Source organism: Bombyx mori, chromosome 4, assembly GCF_030269925.1.
Source record: "Bombyx mori chromosome 4, ASM3026992v2".
Classification (NCBI taxonomy): domain Eukaryota; kingdom Metazoa; phylum Arthropoda; class Insecta; order Lepidoptera; family Bombycidae; genus Bombyx; species Bombyx mori.
In genome coordinates this window covers 7,336,157-7,351,326 of record NC_085110.1, presented here as the reverse complement: position 1 = coordinate 7,351,326, position 15,170 = coordinate 7,336,157, and the positions used below count along the sequence as shown (strand labels likewise).

Below are 15,170 nucleotides of genomic sequence, written 5' to 3'. Positions count from 1 at the left end.
AGGATCGGGAATATATGTAGCTACCGGCGGCCACGATGAGAGGGTTCTCGTGTCGTGCCGCTTTGTGGAAATGGCGCATTGATGCCGATTGTAGATACTTACTAATGATCTTACTTCCTGACGAACCACGGGGCTGCGACGGCTATCCTGCAAAAACGGGATTGAATTACTTGAAGTGGTTTTAGGTTAGTGCGGGCCGCGTGAGCGAACTCTACACTTCATAGGCCATGACGGGGCGTATGCAAGTTTTGTAGAGTGTCACCTTATTTCTAAGGGACAATTTACTTCGCTTGCAAATCATCGGGTAGATAAGTATTCCAAGTAATGGAGGCTGTATTACGTTTTATGTAAGTCAGTGCGTGTCGGCAACAAATTTTCCAGTAGTGTCGAAAAATACTTGAATACTGCAATGAATAATAGTCATTTTGTGCCCCAAAAATAGGTAGAAAGCCGATTTGAATGCGCACAGTCTCAATACACGTCTTACTGTGCTGATAGCCTTGAGAGGCTATTTCAGCTTTTCCTTGACGTGTAGGTGAGCTCACGGGGCTGAAACCGGGAGTGTTGCTAACACTGGCCCTAGCAAGAGCAGTGCTTCGCAGAATCTACCACCGGATCGGAAACGCGACCCACTGAGAAGATCAGGCGAGAAACTCAATGGGCAGTGTCTATGGGTTAATTTACTTGCTGAGCCCTTCGTCGAGGGTTCGGCGAGGACGGTGCTTGAGGTGCTTAAAAGTGCCGTTAATGGATCGAGAGGATCGGTAATGACGTGTTTAGGACTTTTAGTCCGTATTTACTTTACAAGAAAGGTAACTTAAGTTTTTATGATTGATACAATATTATTTCTTTTTAAAAGGTATTTTGCGATTAGATTTGTTCTCCTATAATGATCACTATTAATTATTTTATCTCTATAACTTATAATATCTCTAGTTTTGTTTGTTTTATATCTTAATATTCTTTTGGGTTTTACAAACCAGAAGTAGGTATGTTGAATCTGATTGGAATTCAATTAAAATTTATAAGTCTGTCATATTTTATCTATTAATAGATTACATTAGACTTGATATTGTTGTTCGACTATGATTATTATCACATTGCTATCAAAAAAATTAAAATGAAAAGATACACTCAGTTACTAAGTTATTGATAATGTTACATTCTGTGTTTTATATTGTAAATTTATAGAGGTGAACTGGTGAATAATAATATAATAAAAACTACAATATTCCATACAACCTCGATTGAATAGTCCAAAAATTATTTTGCATTTTGTAATTTTAAATAATTGTGAGATATTGAATCTGGCAAGTGAAGATCTGAAGATCCGAAGACAATTTAAGAATTTTTGATTACTACATTTCCAGCTGTCGTGGTTATTTTAAATTAATAAACTAGCAACACATGCTACCAACAGCTGCGTGAACACCATAATAGTCCATTTAAAGACCTACCGTATCTCTCATTATACGGTATGCTACCTATGGGTATATCAAATCAATCAATCAAATCAAAAAGAAATTATTCAACATAAATGAAAGTACACACTTGTTGAGCGTCAAAAAGCACTACCGCCAATTCACAAAAACTAGCCTCCGTCCTGAGAAGAACTGGCAAGAAACTCAGCGGGCATATTGTCTTTTTTTTATGTGTGTTTTTCTTTTCTTTTTAAGGCCTTTTCTACAACTGTGATGATACGTGCACTTGCATTTTGTAATCTTTTCTTTCCTGCTCAATCATTACCATTGGGGATAAGGATAATTAAGTTTTTAAGGAGCCTTTGCTTTTATTGTCCATTCAGCACATTGGCCCCTATAGTCCCGATCGAGATGGTTTTATTACATCTATTAAATTTCCATATAATTGCGGGTATGTTGATTAAAATGTTATCTTGTATTAAAATGTTATCCCACAATTCGTAGCCCTATACGTTGGTCCGACCAGATCCACACCTCTCTTGATTCCACGTTTCACAACGCCCTCCACACCGCCAGAGACAAAAACAGACGAAGAAAGATCGTACCTGAGAAAGCGATACAGAAGGGTGATCACGACCCTCAGCATTGAGGAATACGAAGCAAGGCGGAGGAGAAGGAGAATATAATTTAAAAAAAAAACAAATTTTACGATTTCATGACACACATAATTTAATAACAGAGATAGGTACGGCTCTCCGTTGTTACGATCCCTGTCTGTGATTAAAGATCAAAGAATTATAATAAGGCCATGTATTTTTTAGGATTACTTAAATTCCCGTCAAATATTGTCATTGGTTGATCATTTGTCAGTTCCATTTGTTGTTAGCTGGTCACAGCGAATCATGTACACTAATCATGCACGAACAAGCTCAGTCAGCAGAAATCATTCTACAAAAGTTAATATGATAATCAATTTCGAAGGTTGGCCAGAACGCCTGTTGAAATTCTGTGTTCAATGTTTCTGAATAAAGCTTTGTTTGAATGGTATTACTATTTAAAGCCAATTTTCTGTATAACACCCATTTTGTAATTGCTTTAGAAGGCAGAGGAGCATACGGTTTACCTGATGATGAGTGATCACCGTCGCTCTTGGATGTTAGGGACATAGTGATGCCACTACCTATCGCTATCTGCCTATGTTATGTTATAAATAAATAGCCACTCTCGTAATATCTTCGACTGTCACTGTAAACTTCATAAAAATTAGCCAGATTAAACTCACTTCCAACGTAGAATATTTTTTTCTAACCTAAATAAATACAATTAGGGCTTTAAGTTCAGTAGCATGCATGTTGCAATATTGTATTTACAACTCTTCTTTTTCATTTTCTCCACCTTATCCCACTAGGTGGGGTCGGCACAGCTAATTTTTCTCTTCCATTCTCTTCTATCAGCCGTCATCTCAACACTAACTCCTCTCTCTCTCATATCGTCATTTACACGCTCCATCCATGTCTTCTTCGATGGATCTCCCCCTCTACCTTGCACTACCATTTCCACACTTCTCCTGGTCACATGCATCTTCTCTCTATGCATCACATGTCCATAACACGCTTACAAAATAAAATAAAAACACACTAAAGTATTGTACTTGATAGAACATACACAGTGGACATAATAATAATAATGTGTCAATTTCATACATACATACTTTATTACTAAGCCATATAATGTGTATAATAGATAAATAGTACAGAACTATTTTATCATAGTAGTGGACAAGGTCAACTTGATACCAAAACTGGTTCAGTAAATTTTCTTTTAAAACTGTATGTAGGTTCTGTTCTTTTATCATTCTAGCGTGTCTGGTCCATCACGTAACGGTATTTCGTTGGATATTGTATAGTCAGCTTTTCCGTCAGTCAGTTAAAGTTTTTCGGACACTGCAGTCTATTTTAGATATTACGCTGTGATATTCTCGAGCTATCGCGAAATTGAAATACATATTAAATTGAAAAGCAGTATGATGATATAAGAATCGAGTGTTCCCTTTGGATGTTCTTTTAATAACGAATCAATATTTTTGGAGCCACGTAAGTTTACTCTATGATAAGGACTACTTTTGTAGAAATAGTTGGATGAAATAGTTAAATGGCGACAGGTCTCTGCAACAGCATGCGATCGTAGAATGCCCCTTCAGCTCAAGGGAAAAATTTACAAAACGATCATTAGACCTGTCGTGCTGTATGGATCTGAGTGTTGGGCGACGAAAGTTAAGCATGAAAGAGGAGTGCATGCGGCAGAGATGCGAATGTTGAGATGGATGTGTGGAGTGACAAGAATGGATAAGATAAAGAATGAGTATATCAGAGGAAGTGTGAAAGTGGCCCCGGTAAACAACAAATTAAGGAGCGGACGGTTAGCGTGGTATGGACATGTGATGCGTAGAGAGAAGATGCATGTGACTAGGAGATGTATGGAAATGGTAGTGCAAGGTAGAGGGGAAGAGGTCGACCGAAGAAGACATGGATGGAGTGTGTGAATGACGATATGAGAGAGAGAGGAGTGAGTGTTGAGATGACGGCTGATAGAAGAGAATGGAAGAGAAAAATTAGCTGTGCCAACCCCACCTAGTGGGATAAGGTGGAGAAAAAAAGAAAGAAGTTGCAGGTTTTGTAAGTTTTTATGAGATCGCTTTTATTTTTTGATAGTTTGACTAATAATGTAAATTAGAAACTTATGAGTTTATTAGGACATATTTCCTCTCGATTATGGTCACCAGTAGGATAGTTTTTTTTATATTATTTAACCGAAAGGTTCGGTGCAATACATTTATTTTTACTGTGTCAAATACAGATACACAGAAAAGTTTCTTGGATTTTATAAACCCTTTTTTAGAGCAAATAGTATCATAAATTAAACTTTAGATACGATCTACACTACTTTGATAGAAAAATTAGCCCAGGCTCTGTACACTTTACCCTGAAGTTTGTGTTTTTTTTATTATTATTTATAAATTTATTATTTATTGTGTTGTTTATTCAGACAGAGACTTTGACTTTGTAATTAGGATCCAGATGCGATAAGTACAAGTTATGCTTCCAATAGGGACACTGACTAAATAATTATCGTATGTATGACTATGTCACAAAATGATCGCATTTGCTATCTGCATAAACTACATATTGTTATTACATTACATATTGCTACATATTAAGGATATTGATTACCTATTAATTACTTAACAACGTAGGGCACGTTGACAATGTTACAAAAGAGATTTTTATCTCACCTGCAGTAGCTCCTGGTTTAATCTAGAAAAAAAAACAATCTGTTGCTACTATTTATTTTTAGCTGACCTTTAAAGCGATTTCGAGAAAACAAAAACCCGTATTAATTATACATCTAATACAAAATTCATATACAATAAATACATCTAATACGAATTCATTCTAATACGAAAACTGATTTTTTTATTAATTTTTTATTGCTTAGATGAATGGACGAGCTCGCAGCCCACCTGGCGATAAGTGGTTACTCAAGCCCATTGACATCTACAACGTATATGCGCCACCCATCTTGAGATATAAGTTCTAAGGTCTCAGTATAGTTACAACGGCTGCCCCACCCTTCAAACCGAAACGCATTACTGCTTCACGGCAGAAATAGACAGGGTGGTGGTACCTACCCGTGTGGACTCAAAAGAGGTCCTACTACCATCAGTAGATGATTATACCAATAAATTTTTTTTAACAAGTATGCTTATAAAATCGTATTGCTCATGTCAAAGTTTAGTTTGTTCGCGGACCGCGCGAAGCTGATTTTAATGATTTCTATGTTTTCGATTCTTTGTTATCGATTTAAAATTAGCTTTTACGCTTTAAAATAAAAATTAGTTCCCTGCCGATCTGGTGTCAGTGGTCCGAATCGACACCTAAGAAATTACCGTTATCCCAATGCAACTGACGTCCGCTAAATGTTTTATGGTCTTTGTATTTATTGTCTGTGGCCTGAAGTGACGGCTTTGCTACTTGTGGATTGTGAGATCATTTATCTATCTACTTTAGTAAACAAAATGAACGAAAAACAATAAAAATTAAACCTGTGGTCATTAGCGTGCAGTGCATATCCTACAACACAAGCAAATAGAGTTTAAGCTCTTCTTCTTTTTCTCCACCTTATCCCACTAGGTGGGGTCGGCACAGCTAATTTTTCTCTTCCATTCTCTTCTATCAGCCGTCATCTCAACACTCACTTCTCTCTCTCTCATATCGTCATTCACACACTCCATCCATGTCTTCTTCGGTCGACCTCTTCCCCCTCTACCTTGCTCTACCATTTCCATACATCTCCTAGTCACATGCATCTTCTCTCTACGCATCACATGTCCATACCACGCTAACCATCTGCTCCTTAATTTGTTGCTTACCGGGGCCACTGCCACCTGTAATTACGCAAATTATAATTTCTACGGGTTTCATTTTATAATTACAGCTAAAGTATGAAGGGTAGATCGATATCTGAGGGCTTGAAGCGAGTTGCGGCGGAAGAACTGAACGAAGATCCCAAGAAAATTCCTTTTTATATAAAGGCCATAAGAGATTGGTTGCAAGAGCAGCCTCATTTGCGTTCGATTAAAGCTTGTAAGTGAAGATCTACGTTTATTTTGTTTTAAAACACTTATATATACATATAAAATGCACCAAGGAGCGTAATGTAAGACGCCGTGGTTCACCTTTGACGGATAATCTAAATCAATTGGCGCGGATATTCACTGCAGCCCTTTAAGGGACCAACCTGTATCTAGCAAGGCATTAACATCACATTGAATTCGTATAGTACTTTTAAAGCAGTCCACTGAATGAACAAGAGATAACCTATATTGTTGACCGAATTTTTAAAAATGTAGACACTGTTCCTTATAAACACATTAACTTTTTATTGGGCTGCACAATACTATACATATATATGGGTTTGATAGTCTAAATAATAATGCACAATCATGTCTCTTAAAACTAACGACCATAAAAACGAAAACTTATCATAGAATATATGTGAAGAGCAATGTAATAGTCACGCTGTAAATAAATACACACATAATGATACATAATTGTACAGATAGCATTTAGCTAGGCAACGAAATCTTTAACATTTAACGTTAGATGACCTCGATTCAAGCATGTGTTGCTTCAGCACTAACTCTAAAAGAAGTTTGGGTAAAAAAGAAAAAACATGAGCTTGAAAACGCTTGAAAAACATAGGTAATGCTCTGTAAACGACAGAGTTCACTCACTTTTTTCATACTGTCGTTAATTAGAGAATGTAATTTGAATACATCTGTGAATTGCCCACTATTATCTATAACATTTGTTATAAGTTATTATAATTTATATATCATTATATTTAATTCAAAAGAAGCATCAAAATCATTGAAAACGTCAGTTTTTTCATGATTTAAATATATTTTCTTCGTCGTTGAAGCCATTTCTGAACATAGTGATGTATGTACATATGTATACCAAGTAGTATTCGAAAATTCAGAAATAATATCGAAATGAGAGTAAAAAATGCAAGAGTCAACCAACCGTAAAACTGATTTAATTGCATCTACGACTTAAGAAAGCCAAACGAAACACTTTAAATCAATATTACTCCTACTTAAAGTAAATTGTTTGTAAATTGAATTTGTTTGTTACAGCGGATCAGTGGCTGATCGGATTCCTACGCGGGAGCAAATATAATTTAGATAAATGTAAAAAGAAACTGGATAAGTATTATACTTTGAAATCGGCCGCTCCAGAGTTCTTCAAAAATCGAGACCCATTAGATCCGTCAATGCAAGCGATGCTAAAGGCGGGGTATGTTGATAGTTTTATTACCATTGTACATGAATTGTCAAAGTAAACCCCTAAAAGAGAGAAATGGGCTTTTCTCGTTCAAATTACATAACAATTACACAAATATATTAAGTGATTATGTTTTAGATAAACTTATTATTAATATCTGGTCAGGGTACAATCAAAAACAAGGGTAGAAAATGACCGTCACTTTACATATTAAAAATACTGCGCACGTCATTTTATATTTAATTAATGTACGAGTATATTATTATACATTTCGTGTTGCCAAGCAATGTATCCAAATAATGATCTATCATTTTGATATCGCTGTTGTATTTAATCGTTATCATGCCAGGAGTCGCTAGGCAGCTTAATAAACGGAAAATATAAATTATAACTAGTCAGCTCATAAGTATTGTCACACAGTAAAAACTTTTCTTTTAGAATGCTGGCCACAAAAAAGTTTATTGAATTCGAATTTCGAATTGTTCATGAAAATAAAAATATATACTTTTAGAATTTTACTCATTTTTAAATATGGAGTGGACGCTTAAAGAAGACCGTGTTGCAGTTATTGCGTTGCATCGTTGCGGTTACGCGCCAATTCAAATTTTTAACATACTGAAAAATTTGAATATAACCAAAAGATTCGTTTATCGTACCATCAAACGATACAATGAAGACTCTAGTGTAGATGATAGGTCAAGAAGTGGTCGCCCTCGGTCTGTTAGGACTCCAGCAGTGATAAAAGCTGTGAAGGCGCGAATTCAAAGAAATCCCAAACGTAAGCAGAAACTGTTGGCCCTTCAGATGGGGTTAAGCAGAACCACGGTGAAAAGGGTGTTAAATGAAGACTTAGGGCTTCGGGCATATCGAAGAAAAACAGGACATCGTTTGAATGCTCGTCTAATGGACCTGAGGCTGAAGAGATGCCGCGCTTTGTTGAAGCGGTACGCGGGAAAAAAATATCGGATTTTTTTTTTTCGGCTGAAAAAATTTTTACCGTAGAAGAGATCTACAACAAACAAAATGATAAGGTGTACGCACACAGTAGTGAAGAAGCGAGCAACCGTATTCCGCGTGTCCAACGAGGTCATTTTCCATCCTCGCTCATGGTATGGTTGGGAGTTTCTTATTGGGGCTTAACAGAGGTACATTTTTGTGAGAAAGGTGTAAAAACGAATGCAGTTGTGTATCAAAATACAGTCCTGACGAACCTTGTGGAACCTGTTTCTCATACCATGTTCAATAACAGGCACTGGGTATTCCAACAAGATTCGGCGCCAGCTCATAGAGCGAAGAGCACACAAGACTGGCTGGCGGCGCGTGAAATCGACTTCATCCGGCACGAAGACTGGCCCTCCTCCAGTCCAGATTTGAATCCGTTAGATTACAAGATATGGCAACACTTGGAGGAAAAGGCGTGCTCAAAGCCTCATCCCAATTTGGAGTCACTCAAGACATCCTTGATTAAGGCAGCCGCCGATATTGACATGGACCTCGTTCGTGCTGCGATAGACGACTGGCCGCGCAGATTGAAGGCCTGTATTCAAAATCACGGAGGTCATTTTGAATAAACTTTAGTGTCATAAGAATCTATATTTTGTTAAGTTCATTTTGGTATATGAATAGTTACATAATGAATAAACTTGTTTCAATTATTTTACATTAAACATGTGACAGAATTTATGACCTGACTAGGTATAGACAGCTTGCAATGAATTATTGTTTTAATAAATTTAAACGTAAATTCTGAACTGGAGTTACAGAAATATGACGGAATTGTAGGCATATGAGAGTTGCCTGGGGCGTTCGCTGGAGACACTAGATTCCACGCGTTTGCTAATTTGAATTGAGGTTTACTCGAAAGTCAAAAACTATAGTTTTATTTTTAACGTATCGTGAATTATTTATACTATTTATTCTTGGAACAATTTCTGTTCATCAGGTATTATTATTACTTCCTTATTATTATTATTATCATGAGGATCAGGGCAATATGATCGAGAAGCCCGCGAATTTCCAGCCGGCTTTAGTTAATCACTCGTCCCCGCTACTCCTACACGAAATCGCTCGACTACATACAGCATAACAGAACGTCATCCATCGTACTCACCAGACATTGCGCCGACAGACTAATAATCGTTCCAAAGTTTGGACAGCCTCTTGTCAGGGAAAATGTTAATACCCACGGGGCAAAATGCTTAAGAGGAGCCGTATACCTGATTTCTTTAAGAAGGACATTGAAAAATTACCACTATACTGGCATAGATACCATGGGTGCATATTTTGCCGACATAAATAAAAAAAAAAAAATATCTTTAACTTTCTATATACTAAACGGCAACTATTTAGGTAAATACCAAATTTAATAGCGTATGTAAATAAAATCAGCCAGGCATCTTCTCGTGCCTATTTCTTCCGAGAAGCAGCGATACGTTTTGCTTTCGAGGGTGGCTGGTGGCCGTTGTATTATACAATTGAGACTTAGATCTTATGTCTAAAGGTGGAATAGGCTCCCTGTGGGATCACGCTCCCTTAACTGCTTGACACCAGGAGCGCTGTAAGCTCATTTAACCATTTAAGTAATAAAAAATTACAAAAGTTTAAATTTATTTGGTAGGAGAACAAACATATAGCTGGAATTGGCTGCCCGTATTATCTGATGTATAGCGGGATAGACTATTTTCAGTTTTGGATCCTCTGATCTTCTGGATCCTACTATTTTAGTTAACCTTATTATAGTCCTTCTCGACATAAACATATTGTGCAGATTCTGATATACCCCTCCCAATTTCACTGAACTGGAAAAGGCAAGTTTAACTAGATTCAAATATTTCAGAATAAATAAGTTCGTTTTGTTCCAGAATATTCTTACCTCTAAGGAATTGCGTCACAGAAGACGGCCCTCGGCCTTGTTTAGTCAGAATGTCGGAACAGTATAAATCTAAAAGACCTTTATCTGATCTCATAAAGATCAGTTTTATGTTTGCTGAATTAATGCTCTTGGAAGATGACAACTTTAACATCGCGGGGCAGGTAAATTTTTAAAAATCTTTTGTTTTGATTCAAAAATTTAAAACAAAGTTCGGAATAACAGTAGCATTATCGTTGTATTCTTATAAAGTTAAATATGCATGTCTTAACGGTAGGCAGCGTCTTGGCTCTGCCCATTGCGTTGCTGACGTACATGAGCGACAGTAACCACTCACCATCGGTGTGGTGACCACCAGGTGGGACGTTTTGCTCGTCTACCTACAAGGGCAATAAAAGAAAAACCTAATACGCTGACGAACTACTTTCATCATGAAAGAATAATGTTGCGTAATAATCAATTCCATTTTTATTAAGTTTCAATTTCAATTCAACCCGGTCGGCGGTGTATCGCGTTGCGACCCGGCAGGCTGGTTCTAGCCCAGCGGGGTATCCCGGAAAACCAGCGGCATCGCCTGGGCGGCAGGGCAGGGCCACCGTACCGCGAAGACCGGCGTCGTTGGTCGTCGACTATCGCCTCGACGACCCGTAGGTCGGGCGTGCTCGGGGTGACGCCGCGTGTCTGGTTGCAGTGTTGACCGCGGGAGCCCCCCAACTCTGACCGGGTTCTGACCCCGGATAGAGATCGGACGTCAGGTGTAAGAGTGCAGGGGAGTCGTTTAGTGCGGTAGGGCCCTAAAATTCCTTGAGCCCGCGGTCTGCTCCCAACACCTTGCAGATCGTCAAGTCCCACATACCCCGCGCGCCCCCTAGGCGCGGGAAACTCGTAGGAGGTTCGGCCCCTACTACTGAGTTCATGTACAGATAAATCTATGACCAACCGTTGTTAAGCGGCTTCTGGAGCTACTACAACGTGAAACTTGCTACCTACCTCCCTCAGTAATTTTATGTAAATATCTACCTAGTCCAGCTATAAGTTCTGCTACAAATGAAAATGAATTTTTTTTAATAAAGCATGTAATATTATTAAAATTTATATACCTACATATTTATTATAGTCTCAGCAAAAAATAAAAAAGATTCTATTCGAAATGGCCACTTTTGGTTTATAAACAGACCTTTAATCTGTTTGGCCACGAATCTATGGATTTACGCACTGTACCGAAGGGAAAATTCGCCACTGCTTGCTCCAAAGATTTTTTAAAAGAATCTATGTGTGTTTAGAGCAGGCCATGTCTTCTACAACTGACCATAAATGGCCTAAAGGGTTGAGTTCTGGGCTGTATGAGGGCCAGTCTTCGGCTCTTATAAAGTCCGGAACGTTGGTTCAAGCCAGGCTTGTGTAGTTTGTGCCTTGTCATCAGGTGCAGAGTCCTGCTGGAAAGTCCACGGTATATATTTTAAAAAAGTGTATTCCTGAGAGGTTCCACAACATAATCCAAGACTGTATCTTGATACACTTTGGCTGAAGTTTTACCTCTTTTTTTTAAAAAAATGTAGCTTTGTGACTCCTTGATAAGACACGCCCCAACAAACCATCACTGTCGCAGGATGATGACCACGTTGTATTTTCCGACCACTTGAGCAGCTTGTTTAGAACTGTGAGCTTTATCATTTTGCTTATTGTAGTATTCTTCAAACGGCAAACTTTTTTCAACGGCAAAGAGGATATTTCTGTGCCTTTCACCTGCATATCGCTACAGAAGGCGTTTTGATCGATCCACTCTCTTTAATTGTAAAGATTGATTTAGGGCATGTCCTGTATATCGACGATAAGTACCGAGCTTCAGGTCTGGTTTTAAACTACACGACTGAGTCCTAGCGGGAATCTTCATTTCTCTCGATAAGATTTTTTTCTTCCTAATGGGGTTTCGACATTTCGACATTCAACACGAAAAAACATGTGAAATGACGCAAAATCGAAAGAAGTTTCTAAAATAATATACGTGTTCCAAATTGATAATAATTAATAAGTAGAAAAAAAAAGAAAAGTTTTTATGTAACAGTATTTATGGTCAGACTAGTTACTCACCAGAATTTAATTATTATCATTTTAGATAGTTCTGGTGGATCTAAGCGATACTGGTTTAACTTTATTGACACAGTTCAGTCCTAGTGTTGCGAGGAAGACATTTTTGTACGCGGAAAGGGCTCTGACAGTTCGCATGAAAAGCATTTATGTGTTGAACATGTCACGTGGCTTAAAGGCTACCCTGAACGTTGTCAAGATGTTGCTGGGACAGAAAATAAGAAATAGGGTAAGTTTTCACATATACCTTTAAAGCATGTATTGTACTTTCCTGTATTGTGTTTTAGGTAAGGCCGCGTTGGCCTAATGACTGATCATAATCACTGACGCCCCAAGATTTATTACTTATTCATTAATTAATAAAAAAAAATCATAAAATCATTATTACCTTAAGTAGTGACAAAAATCAGTGATACTTTAAATCGTATCGTGCTTGCTCTAAATTCAAGGTTAAGTTATGTAATTACGTATTAAAATACACAAGAAATTATAATACAGAGCATAAATAATATAACGCCATACAAGGAGTCTGAATGAAATTAATCATAATTATTTTTATTTCAATAATAAATTTACTTTGAAATTTTTTTACAGTACTTAACATTAATAATTATATATACTATGTACAAATTTTATTAAGTCGTATTAAAATTAACAATTCCTTATTTCTCTACCAATCCCACATTAAAACAAAAAAAAATTATAATGAACGACTACATTATTTAATACTGAAAGTATGGACCTATTATAATTTTATTATTGTTTTTTTTTAATAATTAAATTTAAGTAATTGCTATTTGTGTGAGAAATAAATCGTTTCCTCGAATATTATTCGAGAAAATGAGGAATACTTCTGTAATTAATTATTCGACGAGATTAGATCCACCTACCCGTGCGGACTCGCAAGAGGCCCTACCACCAGTAATTAGGCAAATTATTAGAATTTTGCGGGTTTAATTTTTATTACACGATGTTATTTTTTCACTGTGGAAGGCAATCGTGAACATTTGTTAAGTACGTATTTCATTGGAACAATTGGTAGGTATCTGACGGCGGGATTCGAACACCGGTGCATCGCAACACACGAGTGCATCGGACTTCTTATCCTTTAGGCCACGACGACATCAAAACGACAAAGTATTAACGATGATTTAAACTGATTGGTTAAAATTCTTTTTTGGTGTTTTAAATTAGTTTTTTTTGATCGGTTCATTTAGTTAATGGAGCCCATAGACGTCACCATGTGAATGTCGCCCCTGGCTTTGAGATACGGGATATGGAAATATCTTATATCGTCAATAACGAATATAATTCTGTATTCGCTAAAACAAAATTCCAATAAGATCAAAATTACATTACAGCTACAAATATACGATGAGAATTACGGAAAATTATACAATTACGTACCAGAATCAATATTGCCAGCCGAGTATGGAGGTGATATGGGTGACGTTCAAGAACTAACAGGTATTAGAGTTTTAAAAGAAATGAATGATTGGATCAATGCTCACTTTGTCATGCTTATAGACAGATATAAAGCATTTTTCATATCATTCAGTGTTAAGGAATTTATAGACCGAGTGAGGCTCTGAGCTCACACAATATTACATATATAAATGATGTTCCTTATAGATTACTGGAAAACGAAAATGGAAAGCTATAGAAGCTGGTTTTTACTGCAAGATGAAAATTTTGAAAGGGTTACGGCAAACATCAATACTCGCAGTCCTTCACCGACTGCGACAGAAAACAACGAAGAAAATCGAACATTTCGACGATTAGAGTTAGATTAAAAAGTAATATACCAATTATAATGCCTACAACTGGAGTAGTATTAAGCATCCTCAAAGACAATCCAAATGATCTTTAAATGCTAAGACTCGTCTTTGTATAAAAAGCCGCACTACTAAGCATTGTTAATCTTTCGTGCGTGTGTGTATGTGTGCTAGTTACAAAGATAATAAAAAGGGAGAATAGAAAAGAAATACAATAATAATTAATAGTAAAAGTTCTGGGAGAACCCATACGTTGGACGGGATTGTTCTAGCGAGAAGAGTGCAGCTAATTATTATAGCAGCTGAAGGTCCTTTGAGTTATTTCTACCTCGGTAAAACCGCGTTAGTTGGATTCTGGTGTGTTGGTGAAGGGTGGTTTTTCGAACCTCATTGTGAGTAAATTAAATGGGCGTGGTAATTCGCCACGCTACAGGACTCTTCCCTGAAAGTTTTCCATAGTGATCGATCTAGAGCTATCAGGCCGGAACATTTCCGATCCTGCGGACCGAATGATAAACAGTCGATATCGCCCAAAACGTGTCATTTCGGATCCTCCCGATCCACTAATCGAAATGCTTTTAGGTACCTCAAGCACCGGTCATCGTTCTTGTCGAACCAGTCGCTTGCGACGAAGGGCTCGGCGAGTAAACTAATCCACAGCCACAGCCCACTGAGTTTCTCGCCGGATTTTCTCAGTGGGTCGCGTTTCCGATCCGGTGTTAGTTCTGGGAAGCACTGCTCTTGCTAGGGTCAGTGATAGCAACTTTGCCAGGTTTGAGTCACGTTCCGTTACGCTGATATAGCCTCTCACGTCTATCAGCATGTGTAGAAAAAAATTTATCAGGCTAAGTTGTAAGAAGTCTTCACAACCCTATTCGTTTTGCCTGTATGAGCTATCGAATGAGCCGATAAATTATATAGGCGTTTATTTTTGGTTGCCATCATACTCGTATAAGAGTTGAAACAATAGAATGTAAGTCCTGGAAATCATTTTGCGAAGATACACGGCGGTAGATAGGTAGTCTGTTGGTCAATTAAAACATTACAGACTCCGTTGCAATAAAAAAATGTATTGAGGTAAAATAAATTAATTTTTTCAATAAAATCTTTTCGTTTCAATGTTCATATTCTTTTCCTTTATGAATAAAAGACAAGAAAAACAAGCTTCCTG

General features: G+C 37.3%; 1 protein-coding gene across 3 annotated transcripts; it reads left to right on the top strand.

Annotated features, from left to right (window-relative positions):
* The first annotated feature begins 3,168 nt into the window (after positions 1 to 3,168).
* LOC101735929 (alpha-tocopherol transfer protein-like) lies at positions 3,169 to 15,104 on the top strand. Of its 3 annotated transcripts, none has more exons than XM_004929190.5 (7): positions 3,169 to 3,514; positions 5,916 to 6,064; positions 7,120 to 7,279; positions 10,129 to 10,300; positions 12,253 to 12,453; positions 13,586 to 13,691; positions 13,857 to 15,104. In XM_004929190.5, the coding sequence occupies exons 2-7, from the start codon at positions 5,923 to 5,925 to the stop codon at positions 14,015 to 14,017; spliced, it is 942 nt and encodes a 313-aa protein (XP_004929247.1). In that variant the 5' UTR covers positions 3,169 to 3,514; positions 5,916 to 5,922; the 3' UTR covers positions 14,018 to 15,104. The 3 variants fall into 3 exon arrangements, with proteins under 3 accessions (XP_004929247.1, XP_062524151.1, XP_062524150.1); XM_062668167.1 differs by lacking the exon at positions 3,169 to 3,514 and adding an exon at positions 4,131 to 5,461; XM_062668166.1 differs by lacking the exon at positions 3,169 to 3,514 and adding an exon at positions 5,447 to 5,611.
* Positions 15,105 to 15,170: the final 66 nt, after the last annotated feature.